This window comes from Cygnus atratus, chromosome 15 (assembly GCF_013377495.2).
Source record: "Cygnus atratus isolate AKBS03 ecotype Queensland, Australia chromosome 15, CAtr_DNAZoo_HiC_assembly, whole genome shotgun sequence".
NCBI classification, from domain to species: Eukaryota; Metazoa; Chordata; class Aves; order Anseriformes; family Anatidae; genus Cygnus; species Cygnus atratus.
This window is the reverse complement of record NC_066376.1, coordinates 13,613,885-13,634,208: the sequence shown is the minus strand read 5'-3', so window position 1 is coordinate 13,634,208 and position 20,324 is coordinate 13,613,885. Positions and strand designations below refer to the sequence as shown.

Sequence of the window (20,324 nt, the reverse complement as noted above, 5' to 3'; positions counted from 1 at the left end):
AAAGTAGACTCATTTCTCCCCGGGGAATGAGTGTGCCTGGAGGAAGTGCTCTGCTTTGTCGCAGCACATCGCACACACGTGGCACTGCCTGTAGCAGGCACGCTGTACTGCGTGGGGCCAATGGGCTGCACTCACTGTGCAACGAAGCAATGCTGCAGGCCGTGCTGCATCCCACTCATGGTTATTCACTTCTTGAGTGGCAACCCCAGGCACACCCAGGCCTGCTAGATGTACCAGTCACTGAAAGATCAGCTGATCCTTGCCCCTGAGAGCTGGCAGAAAATCTGCTGCAAAGCGCTTACCTGCTTGGAAGTCCGGCTAGGCACACTACAACAAAATAATTACACTAACAAAATGAAATTCAAACTCTTTATTGGCTCAGGCAAAGTAAGGTTTCTGGAGCCCCTCACTTCACTGTTCCAGTCTCAGCTTCAGGAAAAAAAATAACAATCACATGTAAGTCATTATTTCTTTTAAAAGTTACTTCTAAGCTGACAACATTGCTGTAGGCAAGCCCCTCAGTCCATTCAACGAGTCAGCAGCAGCTGGGGGAGAAGACAATGTTTATTCTGTGCTCTAACCACCAGCCCCCATCTTTTCTCTCCAGCAGACCATGCCACCAGTGGTCCTTTTGATGTCTGCAGTCTCCGTGGGTAGAAAGGGAATCATATTTGATCTTCAGAATGTTAAAGACAAGTACTATGCTTTATTCTGATTAAGGTAGTGTCCCCAACAGACTAAGTACTTCTAGATGTCTGCTTGCAGACACTTCTCCTTCCATCCTCTTTGCTCCACGTGGGCAACTGTTTGCTGCAGCAGCATCCAAGTAGTGCTCACTCTAGTGTTTGTCTAGTTCGGTGTCCCACGGTATTGCAGAGACAAGTGTCTTATCTAGACTGTGTCTAGGCAAGGTGCTGATGTGAGCTCCTCTTATGAATCACACTGAGAAGATACATAACAGGGAACGTAATTGTGCCTGAACATAACATTCCCATCTAGCCAGGATTTAATTTGGATGAGGTTCCATGCTGTAGTTATTCCATATGTCAGTGCTTGTCCACATGATGAAGCTACCTTTTACTGTCAGTAGGATGCCAGTAAAGGCCATGGAAATGGAGAACCAGGAATGATGTTAGTTTAGCCGAAGAAAACTACACACAACATAATTTGGAGAATTTGAGACTAGGAATGGCTTCAGGCAGGTTTTACTCATCATGGTTAAAATTATCCATTGCCAGGGACAACCAGCAGTATGTCAGTGTGAGGGATTTGTGGCTTTAGTATAGGTAAAGAGACTCCAAGCTCAGAAGATTAGAACATAAAACTGAACCTCAGGCCTGCTTATTCACGAAAATAACTCTCTAGGGGGGAAGTACCCTTCCAAGCAGCTAAACCGCATGTCAGAGGGCACATACAGCACACAAACTGCCTATAGCCAAACAGCATTTTCATATGAATGTACATGCTAAGAGACTTGTGACAGTAACTTTTCTCAGCAGTGGAAGAGACATATAGGTAAATGAAAATACTGTTAGACACAGCAATGTCCACAATAAAAGATCCTGCCACACGGTCCACCCTGCTGACACACTTTCACCAACCCTTTGGCGACAATTTCTAGGATGCAAGCCAGAAGTGAACCACTGAATTAGAATACTAAAAAATAGCTTGGACCTCTCGTGCTGCTGAAGAACAGAACAGCCTGTACTGAGATGACAGGTGTGGAAATTTACCTCACCAATGCTGTAGGTGCATCTCCCGGCCCAACTTTATGTCACCCACCTGTCCTGCTTAAGGATTATCCTTTTGGATGCTCTCCCTTTACTCCTCGGTATTAAATTATCCCTGTCTTGCATCACCAAAATCGCATGCTCCACCTCTCATAATCGCATGCTCTTTCTCTCCACTGCCCCAGTAATAGGCTGAGAGAATCAAACTGTAGCTTCACTTGCTTTTTCCTCAGCAAAACATTTTTTTCCAGGTTGAGTTATTTTTAGCCTGGCTCAATTCCCAAATCAGATTCACTGCCTGGTCACATGAAAAGCTGTACCAGCACATTCAGGAGAAGCAGGGGAGCACGCACTACAGCTATGAAAGAAGGTACAGGTGCCAGAGGAGGAAGGGCTTACGCTAGCTCTGCTGCTGAAAGAAGCAATTGTGGAGATGCAGCCTTGGCTTCTCTCTTTTTTTTGTGTGTGTGTATTCACAAAGAGCTCTGAGAAATTGTCTTAATGCACATGGACCAGGGATGCTGTTTGCATCCCTCTGCAGCTTGAGGCTATCCCATTACCCTCTCTCCTCAGAGCAACGCTGGATGCTGCACAAACTCAGGTAACTGACATAAAAAATTACCACCTCCACTTCACTGCAGAAGTCCAGCAGGCAGACTGTTCAACATCACACAAATTGTAAATGGGACACAGATCTTGAACTGCAAGTCCAGCATTCTCCTTGTTCGCATCCTTCTGCTTGGCTTGGTTTACACCATTATGGAGTGCGTTGCTCATTCCCAATTTCCTGTAATGCATCAACCCCAGGGTTCCCTTGGTACCTATGGGAGAAGAACAGGAGTTTCTCCAAACAGGAGTTATTTTATTGCAATTAATTTTCAGATGCATTTGAAAGGTTACTAAAGGAGCCTTAAAAAGCAGTCACTGACCAACCTTGTAGGTTCTGCTTCTAAAATAGAGCATTAAATAATAATAGTAATAAAAAGCCAGTATGAAAGTTAAAAGAAAAAAGTTGGCAAGCTCTATGAAGGCATTAACTATGCTGGCAGCATCTGACAGCAGGCGTTCCTCACCCTTACCTAGCCTGAACTGACTGCTAATGGACGCTTACCCTCTGCTGCTGCAGAGCCATCCCACTCCCTTCTCTCACCGCAGGGCTGACTCACTCTGCAGCGCATGCAATCTGCCACATTACCGGGAACTATTCGTGTGCTGGTAGACACCACCTCTTCTGAATCAGGCACTCTACAAACTGTCATTTCATTGTCTGAGGCTGCCTGTTCTGTTCTTCCAAACCAAAGCCGATCCCTAGTACACGGAAATGCACTGATCTAGATGTGAGTTAATGAAGGAAAGGAACTGAGAGGTCCGCAATTTTCTGGAGTAAAGAAAATTTTGAGAAAATTTTTCTTGAATCACTTGAGAAATTTGCTGACACAATAGCACCAGCAAAGGACTTGAAATGCAAGTTTTCACTTGGGAGTCACCAACGAGGATCTAGAGCATGACTGTAAAAGAAACACTCAGCCAAGGCAACAGACTCACTGTTAATTTTGCTCAGTGTATTTGCAGGTACTCAGTGCAAAGCAATCCTTCACCTACGCATGCTAACCCTGGATTTTGTTTTATGCCGTTCTCCTGACTCGCATGGGTTTACAATAATAATGAGGAAGGCGTGACATCCCAAGGCACAAATCAAAATGCTGTCAGTGTTTTACCTACATCTGGTTACACGACATTGGGATCTTAAGGAGTTCCTATAGAATGGTGCCTTTAAATTACCTTTCCCCCCCCCCTCACAGAGGTGAGAACTACCCGTTTAGTTGTTCTCAAACACATTTGCTCATATTCTCCTCATCTGACTAAAAACAAGGCTGGCAGCTAGTCCTGCCTAAAGATAAAAGATCTCGAACAACTGCACCCCAGCCAGGCACATCTCCCCTCCTGCTACACAACCACAATGCAACTCCTCTGACCAGAGCTGCAAGACAGAAGCATACGCGGCATGCCTTCCAGAAAGCCTGAATCCATCATTCAGCCCACCCAGCTGCAAGCTCAGCCAGAACTTTTTGCAGAAGTAGCAGAAAGACACTGCAAAGAGAATTAATTATGCTATAGTTTCCACAAATGTTTAGAATGCCTAGGTAAGGGTTTATAGTCTACTATTTTTGCTCAGGAAAAAAGTGAGCAACATGATTCAGATCAGGAAACTTTAAGGAAATTCTCCCCTTCCCATCCAACGCTCCAGACACCCAGGATTTTCCACAAACCAACCAATCCCTGCACCCTGCCCCCCACCCCAAAGCACTACTGGTACCACTGCTGGGAGCATCACAAAGTAAAGCCACTTTGAACGTAAAAGCAGGAACACACCCCAGCCCCAAGCCCAGCACCTGACAACACCTTACATGCATCCAGACCAATCTTTTAGCAAACAAACCAGTTACTTAATTAGTAATTAGTGACCACCAACATTACCACCAAGTGGTCTCTAGTTTGGAGACAAGCTACTCTGAAGGTGGGGACTTACCGCCAGGTTAGAAGCTGTATTACCCAAGTTCACTCCCAGAGCTCTGACACCCGGACACAGCTCTTCATTACTTCAGACCTGTTTCCTACACAGGTACACAGGAGGTGCAGTGCTGCCCAGGCAGATAGGCAGATCATAGATACTTAGAAATACCTTGATAATCAAAGTCTAACAACGTTTTGGCTTGAACCAAGAAAAGCCTCCACTGTTCTCCAAACTATGCAAGTAAAATTAAAGTGACATACTTCCCAAACGCAGCTTGGAACAATTGTTACGGGTCCAACACATCTCCTGTATGAGCTCCGGTGTTGCTCTGTGACATTCAAACATCCTCAAGACAAGAGGAGATGGCTTCAGTATTTGCTAGCTGCAACAGCAGAACTTCTCAGCTTGAATGCTCCTGATTGGTAAGTTAAAAATATGAGTTCTTGAATGAACCCATTTTGCTGATGAGACTATTGTTCAGGTACTCCAGCAGCAATTGCTACTAACAGTGCAGCTTTCCATCCAGCCAAGTTTCTGCAGTGCAATCAGAAGGACAAGCTGCCCAGAAGCTCCTTGGCAGCTCCCGTTCCTTGTCACATGCTGAAGCCAGCACCCTTGCACCATGACTGGGCCTGGTCAGGTCATGCTGCAGTCAGCTACGCAGCATTGCTGTACAACACATAGCAAAATATACCAGTCAGGCAGGGGCCAAGCACCGACAGCACTGCAACAGCCTTGCATTCCTGCTCTCAAGTGCTCCCCTGTGCAGCAGCTGGAAGCAGTCATTGCTCTTTGACCAAGAAGAAAAAGGGAACGCTTTAGCAGTTGATGACATGACTCTTGTGCAGTGCTCAGTCACTTCAAAGAACCTGCCTCCCCTTCAGGGAATCCCTCCTCTTCCTAAAGGAGCAGCTAAAACATTAAATCAGAGGCAGAGGAGTCATTCCAGCAATGTAGTGAGGAAGTTTTATTTGGAAACATGGTATAAGTTTGTAACCCAACACTGGGTGCACAACTCTGATGCCAGAGCATACGCAGTTACTACTGAAACACGGGTGTGTTTCGGACAATTGCTGTAATAAAACACGAAATTCTCATACTCCAATACCAGGACACTACAGCAATCTTTAGAATCAAAGTTACATCCAAGGAATTCTCTGCACTTACAATTGACCCCACAGTGTAATCTACCTATATATAAGATTAATATATATAGCATGGGAAATTGAAAATCCTTGCTCCATAGATGTATGAACATGTCAAGTCTTTTATAAATAAACATCCAGTGAAGAGAAAAATTACATTTCTAGTTCATATTTATACATAAAGTACTAACAGCAATGGGTGGAAAATTGCACACAGGCCACCCCAAGCCATGCAATAGGCTTGGAGCAGCCCATCCAATTTAATATTGAAATACACACAGGACAGACAAGTCACTAACGTACATTGCGCATTTACAAGAGATCAACTACCAAATTGGGACAACTGTACACATTGGAGAAACCATTTTCATTCTGGAGCTTTAAATGTTGATTTGTTACATCTCTTTACATCATACTGCAACATTTACTTTGTGGAGAGGATAAGGGCAACAATGAGGCCATAGAGACCCAAGACTTCAGCGAAGATCAAAATCAGGATCATGCCCACAAATAACCTGGGCTGCTGTGCTGTTCCCCGTACACCTGCATCACCCACGATGCCAATGGCAAAGCCAGCAGCCAGACCACTGAGGCCCACACTCAAGCCAGCACCCAGCTGAAGGAAGCTCCTGCAGGACAGAGAAGAAAAGATTCAGTGGCGAGCAACAGGACACCCAACCCTTTGGCTTCAGGCTAAACTCGCTCCCCACCCCTACTATACTGCCATACCATATCCAGGTCATTCTGAGGCCCCTTGCACTGCAAGAGTTACACACGTTAACCCCACGTGTATGTCAGACAAGAACGGCCTGATTTTCCAGGCAGGGGTACCTGCAAAGGACCTTTTCTACCTGTTCTACCTTGGATCAACGCTCACTGCTCAGCCAACCACAACGCTCACCTGCTATACCTTGTACAGTGGCATCGGCACCTATTCTGTTAGGCCTCACAGAAGCATTGTTTTGCTCTGACAGTCATGCCAGTTCCAGCTATTCTCAAAAGTTGAGATTAAGTTTCAGACTATAGCTGGTATGAAGGTACAATGTACAGCTTGAGGATTGCTTTACCAACATGTAAAGAAGTGAGCATTATTAATTATTCATCTGCACTTCCCAGGCAACAGGAGAGCTATTCAGACCCTCATTAACTCTTGGAAAGAGGTGCACACTCCAGCTCTAGAATCTGATACCATGAAACAAACTCATCCTCCTATCCCCAGACTGTCTGTAGTTTCATTCAAGCCATAAACCATGACATTACTTGTAGTGATATTGTCTGATGTGACGATGTTAGCTAATACACCACTGCTGGTGAGGCTAAGGCATTGGGTAGGAGCTGAAATCCAGTCTGTACTCTAGAGCTCAGGTTAGGAGCATTTAGCATTTACAGCCAACTGTGCTAACAGTCTTCCCAAGGGTCTTAAGCAAAATCTACCCATTCAGCAGCATCAAAATATTGCTAGAACAAACTTAAACGACACTGACAGGCATATAACTTACTTGAATAGTGTGATGGAAGGTGAAAGGGCATTGGCAATGAGGACCGCCACTACGAGGCCATAGATAGCTATAATACCTGCCATGACGACAGGAATAATTGACTTCATGATGAGCTCAGGCCTCATGACAGACATGGCTGCAATACCCGTGCCGCTCTTTGCAGTTCCATAAGCAGCTCCCAAGGCTGGAAGGCAAAAAGAAAACATTAGGCAGATCCCCAAATAACACGGCCTTTGTTAGACTGCAGTATTAGAACAGCTGAAGTCAGCAATAGGAAGAATTGTGCAAGTCAAATAGTCACTTGACTGCTTGGTTTGTCAGACAGGAACACTTCCTTGAAGTATGGGGAAGTGACTTACCCAGTCCCAGACTGGAACTAGATAAATAAAATGGTGCCGTTCAATTACTACTGGCCACAGGACATCCTCTAAGCCACGCTGCTGTGAAGCTACCTACACGCCTCTGCAGACACATTCCCCATTTAGCAGCCAAACCCCAAGGTCTGAATATGAACATGTTACTTCAGCATTTGTGCCCTCCCAGAACCCAGACTGCAGAGGCTCAGCTGAACTAGAGAAAAAACACAGTGCAAAGCTGAACTAGAGAAAAAATGGATGTCTTGCTACTGCAGGGGGCTGTCACCTGACAGAAAGTAGGTTTTCCAGTTGCTGAACTTTGAGATACTTGGGCTGATTTCTTAAATGCACCCAATGTTTAACAAGTTGCCTTGTGCTATCCCTTCGTGGGGCCTTTTCTACCACATCTGGTCTGTGCTTTGACCTGGAGTTAAACATGCAGTTTCAGCTCCATCAGAAACGTTTTGAATTTGCAATGAATGTTCGTATTATTGCTGCACTTCAGCCCTTGGAGAAGGGATTCCTGCCATGCATACCTCGCCTGTGAAGGATTCAGGATTCCAGCCACTGGAACCACAGAAAAGAATGGCATAGCTGATAGCTTAGAGATGGTCACAACAACCTTAGCCCCGAGGCCCACTGATCACCTTGACAGATATTTGAATATGCAGCTAGTAACACAAATCCAAAGCTTGTTTTTCAAGGCAAAACACAGGCTTGTCACCTTAAGTAAGAGCTGCTAGAACCAAGAGTCCCAAAGTACTACCCCAAAAAATAGCTTCTGTCCTGAAAGTTTTATACTAGGCTCACAAGAGCTTCAATGACTACCTCGTTCTATGATCCTGAACTACTCAGAAAGACCCATTTTCTTTCAGCCACGCCCTGCAGCATTTCAGAAGCTAACTGTGGACTGCACCCACTGCCACTCAGGAGATAACATGCAGCCATCCACAACTACACTCCAAACAGCCCGACCAGCTGTTTAGAAGGGGAAGTTTTCAGATACCATCAGGTTGACATTCAAAGGTAACAGTCCCGTTTAACTACAGTGAAGCTTCTTTTGCCTGCTCAACTAGATCACTGGAGAGCACTAAATATATAGGGACTTCAAGCACCTGGACTGTTCAGGACTTCTTATATGCAATTCTGGTCCATCACTTTTAAGAATTAAGCTCTCTCTACCAGAGACTGTTCCACAAAGACCTGTAGCTGCCTCTTACACCAGTTTTCAAGTGCAGAATGTTACACGTGGCCCAGAAGAGTTGCTGAGGTATTCAAAGGGTTTAGGCTAAGTACTTCCCCACTTCTCAGTGTCTAAAGGCAACTTCATGCAGCCAAGAACTAAGCAGTAATCCTCCTTGCTTTGCATTGCAAAACTTCAGAAGATTAATAAGGGTTCTACTGCTGCAATAACACAAGACTCACTACCAGAAGTTATTTTAGTTACAAAGACTTGAACAGAAAGCCTCATCAACTACAAATTAGTTCCGCATTAGCAAAGCTCTTTAGCCTCCTATAGCCTGGATCCTCTTCCTTTTAAAGTCTTAGCTATAAAACAGGCAGATGTAAGAAGCTGTTCAGAACTAGACCACTCCATCAGTTCTGCAGCTTTCTTGGAAGCATAAGCCAAAACCAGGAGACAAGTTTCACCTGGAAATGCAAGCTAAGCCCCAAAAAAGAGTGTATAAAGTCAAATAGCAATATCAGCGATTCTACTGTTTAGGCGTCTAGTGCTTACGACATCTACAAAGTTACTCTACCTTGAATTAGGAAGCTTTTCTTCTGGAGGAAGTATTTCCTAGGGACTTGATACAAGTGGAATCAAACTTCAGACTGTCTACATCCAGACCAAAGCATTTGGCAGATGCCATTTCTCTGCCTAACCTTTTATAGCTCTCTCCAGAAAGAGAAAAGGCTTGCAAGAGAAGCAAAGTTCACTACTCAAAACTAAATCAGTCATTACTTCCTCCAAGCCTGAAGTCACTTAGAGGCGTTGCAATTAATGTGGCAATGGATTACAGAAGCTGGTTTTGTAATCCCACTTACAGAAAGCCAGCCTGCTTAAGCTTTCAGGGTGGGGTGATGATCAAAGCAAGCTTGTTAGTTCCCAGTTATCAATTCCCAATTCTAGAAAACAGGCAACTTACACCTTTAACTTCGCTTAAATGCATTAATGTATAAAGTGCACATATAGCAGCTAGCTGTCACACAGCTCGAATTCGAAGGTGGTGCTAAAGAGCTATTACACTCCCAGTGAGGAGACAGCCAAATGCCACCCCCCCAGCCTCAGAGCTTGGCACAGCTGCTTGTTCATCGACATCTTGACCAGCAGGCTTACGCCAGAGCGCGCTGCATCTCCCCTATGTTACAAGGCAGCTGGTCTTGCCGCTCACTCTTCACTAGCCCGAGAGCAGTGCTCCTCGCACAGCTCCACCGTTACCGCAGCACTGCGCTCCCAGGAGCAAGGACCCACCTCCTTCTGCCGCACAGCCACCCAGTGGCACAGCCACGCACTAGGGGCCACGCGGCACCTCGGTCAGCTCCACACATCTTGACAGCTGCTAACATTGGAAGCAGATGCACTTCACGTACCACATTTAGAACGTGCCTGAGTTTGAAGGCCGTTTTCTGAAGTCTCAGCGAACTAGGTCTGAAGAGACCTGTGGAAGTAACACGACCGATCTTTTGTAGCTATAGTTACGGTGTTCAGTACGGTCGTGCACTGAGCACGGTAATCTTGCAGCTCAGTTAGCTGCCAGTCACCTCAGGCAACGCTCCCTCAACGCAGGAAGAGGCTATTACCAAAAGCCTTACATTGTTTCTGCAAAGCTCTGCGGGCACACATGGACAATTTCTGTGGACAGATGTGCACCTAACAGTGACTCTAAGAAGCCTTCAAGTCAAAGAACCATTTGCAGAGACAGAGCTTCCTGCAGTTTCAGCAGCTGCAATGAATCCACTTGTGCTTAGCCCAAGAACGTACACGGTCAGAACCAGCCACGCACAGCACAGCAGCATCTGGTCCATTCAGAGCCAGCGACTCCTCCCGCCATGGCAAGGTATGTTGGCATACAGCAGTGGCAGAGGAAAGACTTCCAGCACGTTAATAAGCTGGATTTCCTTGCATTTGGAAGTGAGCTAGTGACACAAGTCAAACTTGTGATGGTAACAGACAATGGCATTGTACTTGGAAATCTGAGAGATCATCCCGGTTAAAGACTTGCATCTGGAGCCCTTCGTAATTAATCTAACATCAGAGGCCCCGTCACATGCAGTAGGCAGCCTTGCCTTGAACCACACAAGAGGCATAAGTTCACCTGAAGACCTGCTCATTCTCGAGCAAGTTGTTAACCAGCTGGAGAACTCTGCAGGAGGCTGCACCCAGGTCGCGTACAGCCCTTGCCGGGCCATTCCAGGAACTTGGTCATTTTCAAAGAACATGTTTCAGTTTTTCCCCCACTGATATGCCGAGGCCCCTCCACACCAAGTTTACCATGAACACAGCTCTGCATCAGATTACAGTAACACGTACTCCATGGACGCCTTGAAAAAAAGCTGTTCGGTTGCACAACTGCATCTTCCTAGAAAGGACAGTTAACACGAACGGTATCTGAAGTCCGCACACATTCAGACCACGCTGGCTGACGACCGGCTGTAGCCCATCCCCAGGGGTAACTGGGTGTAACAGATGAGCGCCCTACCCAAACACAGGCTGCAGTTCCTAAGTGACCTGCTATAGCATCAGGGATGCTGTACTTTCTTGTCCTTCCCTGACTGCATGCAAGGGCATGCGGATTAACAGAATCAGAGAATGGTTTGGGTTGGAGGAGACCTCAAAGATCATCTAGTTCCAACCCCCCTGCCACGTGCAGGGACACCTCCCATTAGACCAGGTTGCACAAAACCCCGTCCAACCTGGCCCTGAACACTGCCAGGATGGGGCACCCACAGCTTCTCTGGGCAAACTGTTCCTGTGCCTCACCGCCCTTTGAGTACGGAATTTCTTCTGGATATCTAATCTAAGTCTACCCTCTTTTAATTTAAAACCATTCCCCCTTGTCCTATCACTACACCCCTGACAAAGAGTCCCTCCCCAGCCTTCCTATAACCCCCTACAGGGGCTGGAAGGTCACTGTGAGGTCTCCCTGGAGCCTTCTCTTCTCCAGGCTGAACGCCCCCAGCTATCCCAGCCGGGCTTCACAGGAGAGGTGCTCCAGCCCTCTGATCGCCCTCATGGCCCTCCTCCAAACTTGCTCTAGTAGGTCCATGTCCTTCTTGTGCTGAGGGCCCCAGAGCTGAACGCAGGCTCCAGGTGGGGTCTCACAAGAGCAGCGCAGAGGACAATCCCCTCCCTCACCCCACTGCCCACGCTGCCGTCGGTGCAGCCCAGGATACTGGGAGCACACATTGCAGGCTCACACTGAGCTTCTGTCAGCCAACACCAAGTGCTCAGAGCTCCTCACAAGCTCCAGGAAGCTCAGTGCTACCAGCTTTCAGCATTGTCAAAATCGTCAGAATCAACCCGCAAGGCTAACAGGCAATTTACTCTTCCTCAGTAAATCTGAGAACTGAAGTGTTTTCAAGTCACAACTCCTCATGGTTATGCTGCAGAAGTGGCAGCCCAAAATAAAAAGAGGTTACCAGGCAGCTGCCCGAGTAGCTGGGACTTCTGGAACTGGTCCTGTGTGCAGTCTGCTACACCACACAGAAGCCAGGAGCATTTTTAATTAGTATGGCAAGACCGAACCCTCCACCAGGAGCACAGACTTACTCTTCAGCAAGCAGCAAGGCATACTGGGGCCAGCAGCAGGAGACCTGGTCACTCGTTATTTATATTCCTTTACCATATAAGCTCTCCTGCAACCTAAAGGTGACCCATTTCAGACTGGGTGGACCACTCCACTCCAGGTGCTGACTGCAGAGATGCCCCACGCACCAGTCCGGAGGAACACTTTTCACCCAGCTGTCCTCACAGCTCACACCACTCGCTCACCAGGAGGCATCCATGGCTCCGAAGCCTCATTTCGGAAGGACGTTCGGCAACGTTCAGACACGCGTGCGGCCAGACCAGCTTGGCCTTGTGCTCACCATTCAAAGGGAGCAAGTTCAGCAGGTTATGCTTTACTGCTCTGTGAAGGCAGCAAGCAGATAGAAGCACATTTCTGTGCAGCTACATTTTTTTCTTTCATCACTTAATGGCTTGATCAGGCTGTAGAGTTTTTCAGCTCGCAACCAGTCAGACTCCAGAGGCTCATTTTAGGAAGGAAAAGGAAGTTGACCAACAGATCCTGAGGCACCTGGCAGTCATCTCAACTGCTACTGCTCTGCATGTTCCCACCAGAGGGTAAATACCCTGCAGGCCTCAAAGTCTGCAGTGCCTTTGGGATGAGACAGGAATCCCATCATTTACGCCTGGAAAGCACAGCACGAGCAGCAGAACACCTGCTTCAGCCAAGTCTTGCAGACCAATGGTTAAGGACTGGTTCTGTTTGTACTGATGCCAGATCTGATTTTCAGGTTCCAGAGCCTAGAATTTACTGAGGGGAAATTACATCCTTACTTGTAGCTTCCCTGACCCACCGAGTTTTCCTGCCCCTACCGCTTTGCCTTCAGAGTTTTTCTGATTTGGAACAGAGACTGCCTCTGTTCTGCCATTTCGTTTTTTTCCTGCAAGTTACACCTAAGGAGCCTGCAAGCTCCTCTTCAGATGAGGTCTACATATCCTTACTGCAGCTCCCCACCCACCAAGAGACAGCATTTCAGGAAGCACAAGTAGAATTTGCCCTCGAAGGTACAAACTGTTTGGAGTCACGCTGCCTTCCAGAGCCAGACTGCGCAGGGCCGTCAGCTGCAGCAAGCTGGTGCTCTAAGCCAGCCATTTCAGGGGGTGGGAAGGCCACTTCATTACCTTACCAACAGCTACAGCACTGGGGCCCCTAGTTTAAACTAAAGAGTATTTTGTTAAATACGCAATAGCAACGTGAAGTGGGACACAGGACTAACCTTAACACTGCTGGCTAGAGTCCTCTTCATTAGCAGTCTTCCAGACGCTTGATCCAGCAAAGGCACTGAATGCCCACCCCAAGCAAGACCCCATTTCCCATTCTGGAGGCCACAGGGCAGTAAGCCCGGGCCACCACGCTCTCCTGGGAGAATTAGCACGCACAGGATCAGGCAGCTTTTCCCCAATATCGTGCTTCTTCATTTCTGGCAAGCAGAAGTCACATGGAAACGCCTCTATAATTTGATCACTCAACAGCATCTGACACTGAGCCAGCTACATGTTCTACACATCGGAAATAAAGGAGCCTTAGCTATCAGAACAGGTTGTAACCAGCCAATGAGTAAGCAGGCTTGAAGACAGCCAAGGTCACAGCAGCCTCTTCTAGTCTTCTGAGGTGCTATCAGTACTAGCTGACCAGAACAAGTTCTGCTATCTATTTAACATCAGCTGTTAATGTTCAAACATCAAACAGTCCTGCCTGAAGTTGCCTGTTTTCACATCAAACTAGCCTGGACAGTACGAAACTCAACATGTTTACTAGAAACAGGTCTCTGAAATCCAAACTCCACGAGGATCTGATCTTTAGCTCCATGAGTCAGACATGATCGCTGAACCAATTAACACCCATCTACAACAGTTTCAGCTATTTCCACACTGTTTGTCCAACCAGCCTTATTTCCTTGCTCTTAAGTTTGCTTTTTAAAGCAGTTCAATTAGCATCAGAACATGCTATGGAACCAAATCCCAACTAGGAAAGCTGCATGACACTGCAAGTTTTAGTTTACCCTGTGTTGACACCCATGCCAAACTTCCTTCAACAAGTTACTTCACTAAACAAGCAATTCAGTTATGTTCACAACTAAGAAATTGCTCTGCATCAGCAGTATCTACATTCCATTCAGATTTCTTCCAGTAATGACCTCATCAGATGTGCTTAGGCCCTAACAAGAGACCAAATGGCTCCGACTTGCTGCTCTGAGGATCATCTGACCCAGACTCTGCAGCTGCAGACCAGTCACGAACCAGCAGCAGCATGGTAGTGACCAAACCCTCACCAACACAGCTTCAGCACTCACATTGAGTTACCCAGCACAAGCCTACTTTAACTTGCAATCTCCCAATACAACGTTAACCAAACCTGCAGCATCTGGGTAATTTCACTTCTAGTTCAGATGTGCCAAGCAAGGCCTTGAATTTTTATTAGAACGTTGACTCATCTCTGCGGCCCTCACCGTGGTCTCCACTGAGGCAAACGTGCACATCACAAAGCACCTGGCAGGCCATACACTGCTCCTTCGCTCCCAGTAGGATTTTGGGAGAGGAATTAAATACTGAGGAAGCAGTCATTGAAGATCTTAATCACTGCCACTACTGAAGGCACTCACCTGTCAACTGCCATTTCACTTTTTTCCTGCAACTAACTCGGACTATTTCTCTGCTGCTGTCGCTGGCTGACAGGCAGGTCAAGCAGTCTCAAGCTGGCTTCTGTAGCATTCCCGACAGGTTTCAGGGAAGTCTTAACTTGTCAGGCACAAGTACAGTGTTTGAACTCCACGGCAGTAGGCCACTAACTGCCGTCAGCCCTGGACATCCGCATCCCGCTACTGGGCACTAACTACACGAGGCTCAACACACCCAGCCAGGCCCTTCCATGGTAAGGGACAAGCCGTGAACGCCGCTGGTGTGGAGCCAGCCACCAGTCCACACCGCCAACATCAGCACAGCTAAACACCTTCCCCTCAAACATTTTAAGATCTCCTGTATACTTCACTATTCACACAGCCTGATCTACTGCACTACTCACCCAGGAACAGCTTCTGCAAGTTTGCCTTCCAGATCTAGCTGCCCTCTCAGAGGCTTCTTTAGCGTGAGAGAAGCCAAGTGCACGAACAGCAGCAATACACCACTTCAGCTAGAACCAGCTCTGCATTCCAGTGCTTTGGCTCCTCCGCTGGGAGCCTGATTAGGTGGCAGGTGGACAGACACGTAAGTCAGTATGCGTGTGCACACAGAGACAACGGCTAAGTCTCCTGAGAAGAGGCACACTAATTCACAAGTGTTTTATTCCTAGCTGCTGTAACGCTATCATTGTATTCCTAATTACTGGGGGAGCCACGTGACGCCTTCCCCAGGTTACACCCCAAACTACAGGCCTGCGCGTTACGCCCCGTGAAACGACACCAGACGCTCGGTCATGAACAGCGGGAACACCCCACAGAAGGCCTGCTCACCCTCCACGGAACGGGGGCGAATCACGACAGCCCGCCTAGCGCTGAGCGCCATCTCGGGGTATCTGCACAGGCACGGTCCCGCAGGGCGGGCGGCGCGGCGGGACGACCCAGTTCCTCCGCGCCGAGCCTCGCTGCCTTGCGACGGGCACCGACGGCCGCCGAAGAGGAGCTCCCGGTCCCGGGCGGCAGCCCAGCGCCCCGCCGGCTCCCTTCACCCCCGGCGGCGCCTGCCCAGCCGGCCCCGCGCTGAGGCTCCAAGCCCAGCCCGGCAGCCGGGCACGGCCCAGCAGCCGCACCCCCACCCGCAGCGCCCCGCTCGGCGTGAGGCCGGGGGCGCGCGGCCCCCGCGGGGAGGGGCCGGGCCCGCAGCCCGGGGCCGCCCCCGCCGGCGCCGCAGTCACGTGGGGGGGGGGGGCTCCGCGGTGACGTCACGCGCGCAGACCCTCCGCCGCTCCCGGTTGCCCGGATGGAGGGGGGGGGGGGAAGCGGCGCGAGCCCCTCCCCGGCGCGTTCCCGGTGCGGGGGGAGAAGGGGGGGGAGGGGGCCGCTGCCGCCCCCGCAGCGCCCGGCCCGGCCCCGCACGCACCCCGGGGAGGGGGGGGGAGGTGCGAGAAAGGCCCTGAGCGCGGGGCCCCCCCCTCTGCTCCCGGTGAGCCCCCCCGCAGCCCGCCCGGCCCCCCGGTCGCGGCGCTCACCGCTGAAGACCATGGCGGCCGAGGCGCCCATCACGGCGAAGAAGGAGGCGTACTCGGGGGTGCTGCCGGACGACATGGCTGCGCGGGGCCGGGGCGAGGCGAGGCGCGGCTGCGAGCGGGAGGCAGGGCGGGAGGGAGGCAGGAGGGCAGGCAGGAGGCTGCGCTGCGGCGCCGTCCTCCGCGGGCAGCGGCCGGCCACAAAATGGCGGAGGCGCGGAGGGGAGGTGGGCGGGAGGGCGGGCGGCAGGGCGGGGCCTGCGGGCGGCGCGGAGCCGGGCGCTGTGGGCACTGCGCGGCGGGGCCGGGCGCGGCGCCCTAAATACGGCCCCGCAGCACAAGATGGCGGCGGGCCGCCCCCCGCCCGTCACGCGGCCCCCGCCCGGCCGCTACCACGCGGGCACCGCCCGGGGGCGCCCCGCTGCCGCTCCTCCCCAGCTCCCCCCCCGCGCTCCCGCGGCGGGGCCCAGCCCCGGGAACGGGCGGGGGGCGGTGTCGCCGCCGCGTCCCTCGCAGGGGCCGGGGGCTTTGCGGCCGCCGCTGGGCGCCCCCCGTCCTTCCCACCCCGCCCCCCCCCCCGTCCGCGGCGGTGGTTCAGCCCCAGCGTGAGTCAGCGCTCATTAGCATAGGGGGCGGGGCGTGCGGGAGACCCCGCCCTTAGCCGCGGGAGCGCGCGCGGCGCGCGCGTCCCCGAGGCTGCGTGGGCGCGCGGCGCGTCCCCGGGCGCCGGGCACTGCTGCGCCCACGAGGCGGGCGGGGGGCGGTGGTGGCGCCCTGCCGGTGGGGCAGGGCAGGGGGCCCGGGGCCGGCCCCCGACAGGATTTAGCGCACAGCCCGCGTGCCACAGGGGCTGCCGAAAAGGAGAGGACGGGGCTGTGCGGTGGCACCTGGGGACAGAGTCCTGAACCGCGGCACAGGCGCTACAGGCCCCGCGCGTGCTCCTCCTCCACCGCCACCACCGCCACCACCGCCACCGCCATCACCACCATCACCACCATCACCACCATCACCATCACCACCACCATCACCACCATCACCACCATCACCACCATCACCACCACCACCACCATCACCACCACCACCATCACCAACACTGCTGCTCCTGCAGCACCGCGCCCCGGGAGCCGTAGTTCATCAGCCAGGGCAGCGGTTGTTATCGCTAACGAGGATCTCCAGCAGTCACTGTGGGGGGCAGTGGGGTGCCCAGAGCTGCCGCCCTGGAGGCAGGACACCGAGAACCAAAGATTTTACCTAAATCCACAGGGAAGGGGCAGGAGGAAGGTGTGTGAGCTCCCCTCGCAGAGCAGAGGAATGGGACATTGCCCTCCTGCCGCTCCTTTCCTCCCTCCCGTTCCACGCTTCCCATTTGTGGCTCAGGTAACGTCTCTGGGTTTCAGTTCTCCAGCACTAAACGTCTAATAAATTTGTAGATTTTTTATTTTCTATTTTTTTTGCCAAAAAGAGACGGTTCATCGAAAGGATATTTTTTACATTCTTATCAATGCCTTTTCCAAAACATGTCAATTTTCACAGCGCCCCATATTCATTCAGCCCAGCTGTCCCCTGCTTGTCCCTGGGCTGCTGGAGCCAACCAGGCAGAGGCGAGAAATGTCCGGGGCAGGGCTGATGCGGCGGCCCCCGCGTCCAGCCGCGAGCTGCTCGCTGTGCCCAGGCTCTGGGAACGGCAGCGTCAGCCCCCTTCCCTCCCGCCTGGCCTGCGGGGTCACGGGAGCCTCAGGTCATGGTGTGACGGTGGCGGGACGCAGGAGGCTCTGCCCAGCGCCACTGGGGGGGTGCTGAAGGGATGCTGTTAAGCCCTTCCTGTGCTGCTGCTGTTCAAAACCACGTAACTTCCACTGCCACCAGCGTCCTGCTGCTCAGCTGGGTCTCCCCAGCCCTGTGCTCTGAGTTCGGACTGTGTTAGCCCAGCGTTGGGCGAGCTGTGCTGCAGGCACGCTGTGAGCAGCCCCGGCGCAGGGATGGGAAGGGTTCTCCCGGACCGCAGCAGGTTTGCTGGAGGCTGGATCTCTGCTGGGAGGAAGAGACCAGAGCGATGGAGGGATGGATGGAAAATTGGGCGCTGAACCGCAGCGTTAGGGCAACGCCTAGCCCAAATCAGCCGTGACTCTGTGCACCTCGGTGACGTGGTGTGGCTGCAGGCTACATGGAGGGGAGGCACTGGCTGCCCAGCCCTCCTGAGGCTGCACCTGATCTGCTGCTAACGTCCTAAAAATGCTCCAGGCTTGCCAGGAGCACCCGGCTCAGCTCACACCAGCCTGGCCAGGGCTGGGGACAGGTCCCAAGGGGCCACGGAGCTGAGCCAGTGCCAGCAGCAAGGGAAGAGCAGGGCTGGTGGCGGACCCATCGCCCTTGGCCACAGCAGCGAACGCTCACTGGGAATGGGGCAAACCCAGCCACGGCGTTCCCTGATTCAGCGTCTCCCGTGGCGTCTCACCAAAATCTCACCAAAATCACATGGTGGAGTCATGGGGCTGGTGCTCCCGCGGGGTCGTCCTCAGCTCCTCCCTGCGCCCCACGTCCCTGGGGGCACAACTCCCCTTTCTACCGGGGGTCTATCAGGGCTGCGGCAGTTTGCACATCGGGATTCCCTCCCTCTACTTGGGGCTTAATGAACTGATTTCCATCCTGCTTTCTTGCCCTGCTAAAAACTGTTTTCTCTCTTTTCTGTATCATGATTTATTTATTTTTTTGCCGACCCGTGGGTGAACGCAGGTGGGAAATCACCGTTGTTTCTCCCGTCTCTTCAGCCCCTGGGGGTGGTGTGGCGAGTCGCTGCTTTCTCCGCGCTCCTTTTGCTGCCGTGCCCCCACCGCTGCAGGCTCTGAGCTCCACCAAACGCCTCCCTCTCCCCGGCGAGGTGCCGGCAGCGGGGTCAGGTCAGGACTGCCCCCAGGAACCGCTGCAGGAGGCTGGAGAAAACACAGCTCGGCCCCGCGTTGCCGCAGCTGGTGGTGGAAGCTGCACGGCACTGCTTGTGCCGCTCGGTTGGGCAATCGCCGGTTCTGCCCGATGCAGCGCAGATGGCTCATTTTACCATCCAAAACCCCTCCTAGGAGGCACAGGTATTCCTGCTGCCCAGCTCTGCCCTGCAGTCCCCCCTGACCGCCGAGCCGCTGGGCAAAGGATGCGCGCGCCTGCTGGCTCCCCGGCCACCTTCCCAGCTGTGTCCTCGCCTGCTTGGAGCGCCCAAACAAAATGCTGCAAGGGAGCCAAGTTAAACAGCACTCGGTTATCGCTTTGTTAAGCAAAGAGAAACTGAAACAGAGAAGTGTTTTCCTTTGGTTTTGTTATTTCTCTTTCGGCCCAGTATTTCCTTTTTTTTTTTGTTTTTGCTTTGCTGAAGGAGCCACCGCTAGCGCCCAAGGCCGCGAGGGTTCGCTCCCAGCAGCTCCGGACCCGACGGCTTTTCTGACAGCAGCCGCTGGGTCTGCTGAGGAGACACGGGACCGTGCCAAAGCTTGGAGGAGGGGGATTTGGGAATTGGAGGGGGCAAGTGTCTTTTTTTTTGTTGTTTGAAGAGTTCTGCTTTCTGGGTTTCACATCTTGCTCCCAGGCAGTTCCTGTCTTCCAGCACCCCGCGCAAAACACCGTCAGAGTGCTGGCAGGACGGTTCGCTAACCGCAGGGACGAGCTGCAGCTGCTTATCTCAGCTGCTCAGAGCAGCACCCCCGTGCCCACGGATCTGCTCCAGAAGGCACGGGAGGATGAGCGCTTCCAATGCTCGTGGTCCCTCTTCTGCCTGGGCTGGGGTCTCCTCTGCCAGCGCCCATCCTCAGCCACGCGGGACACGAGCAGCCAGGGGCACCTCAAGCTCAGACGTGGCAGAGTCCGGCTGCGGCCAGGACTAGTGGTGGGAGCCCTCAAGGGAGAAACGCCCAGGAAATAATGTTTGGTAGAAATTACCCTGTGCCAAGGGGATCTGCAGGATGTGCTCACCTCGCTAATGCCACCAAAGCAACAGCTCTGGCTCCGGCTGACGCCAGGGTTTCTAAAACCCAGCCCTCTGCTGCAGCCCAGGATGTTTCAGCGTGGGTCCAGCAGGCACAGCTTGCCTTAGAGCTGTAGGGAGTTATCAAATTTGGGCTCTTTGCTCAGGGAGGAAAAGCATCGCTGCATTCACCACTGCGATTT

At 51.8% G+C, this 20,324-nt stretch overlaps 1 protein-coding gene across 2 annotated transcripts; it reads right to left on the bottom strand.

Annotated features, from left to right (window-relative positions):
* Positions 1-5,197: 5,197 nt before the first annotated feature.
* Positions 5,198-16,521, bottom strand: ATP6V0C (ATPase H+ transporting V0 subunit c). Of its 2 annotated transcripts, none has more exons than XM_035548685.2 (3): positions 16,176-16,521; positions 6,890-7,073; positions 5,198-6,019 (listed from the first exon to the last, which is right to left on the bottom strand). In XM_035548685.2, the coding sequence occupies exons 1-3, from the start codon at positions 16,249-16,251 to the stop codon at positions 5,815-5,817; spliced, it is 465 nt and encodes a 154-aa protein (XP_035404578.1). In that variant the 5' UTR covers positions 16,252-16,521; the 3' UTR covers positions 5,198-5,814. The 2 variants fall into 2 exon arrangements, with proteins under 2 accessions (XP_035404578.1, XP_035404579.1); XM_035548686.2 differs by lacking the exon at positions 16,176-16,521 and adding an exon at positions 15,481-15,620.
* Positions 16,522-20,324: the final 3,803 nt, after the last annotated feature.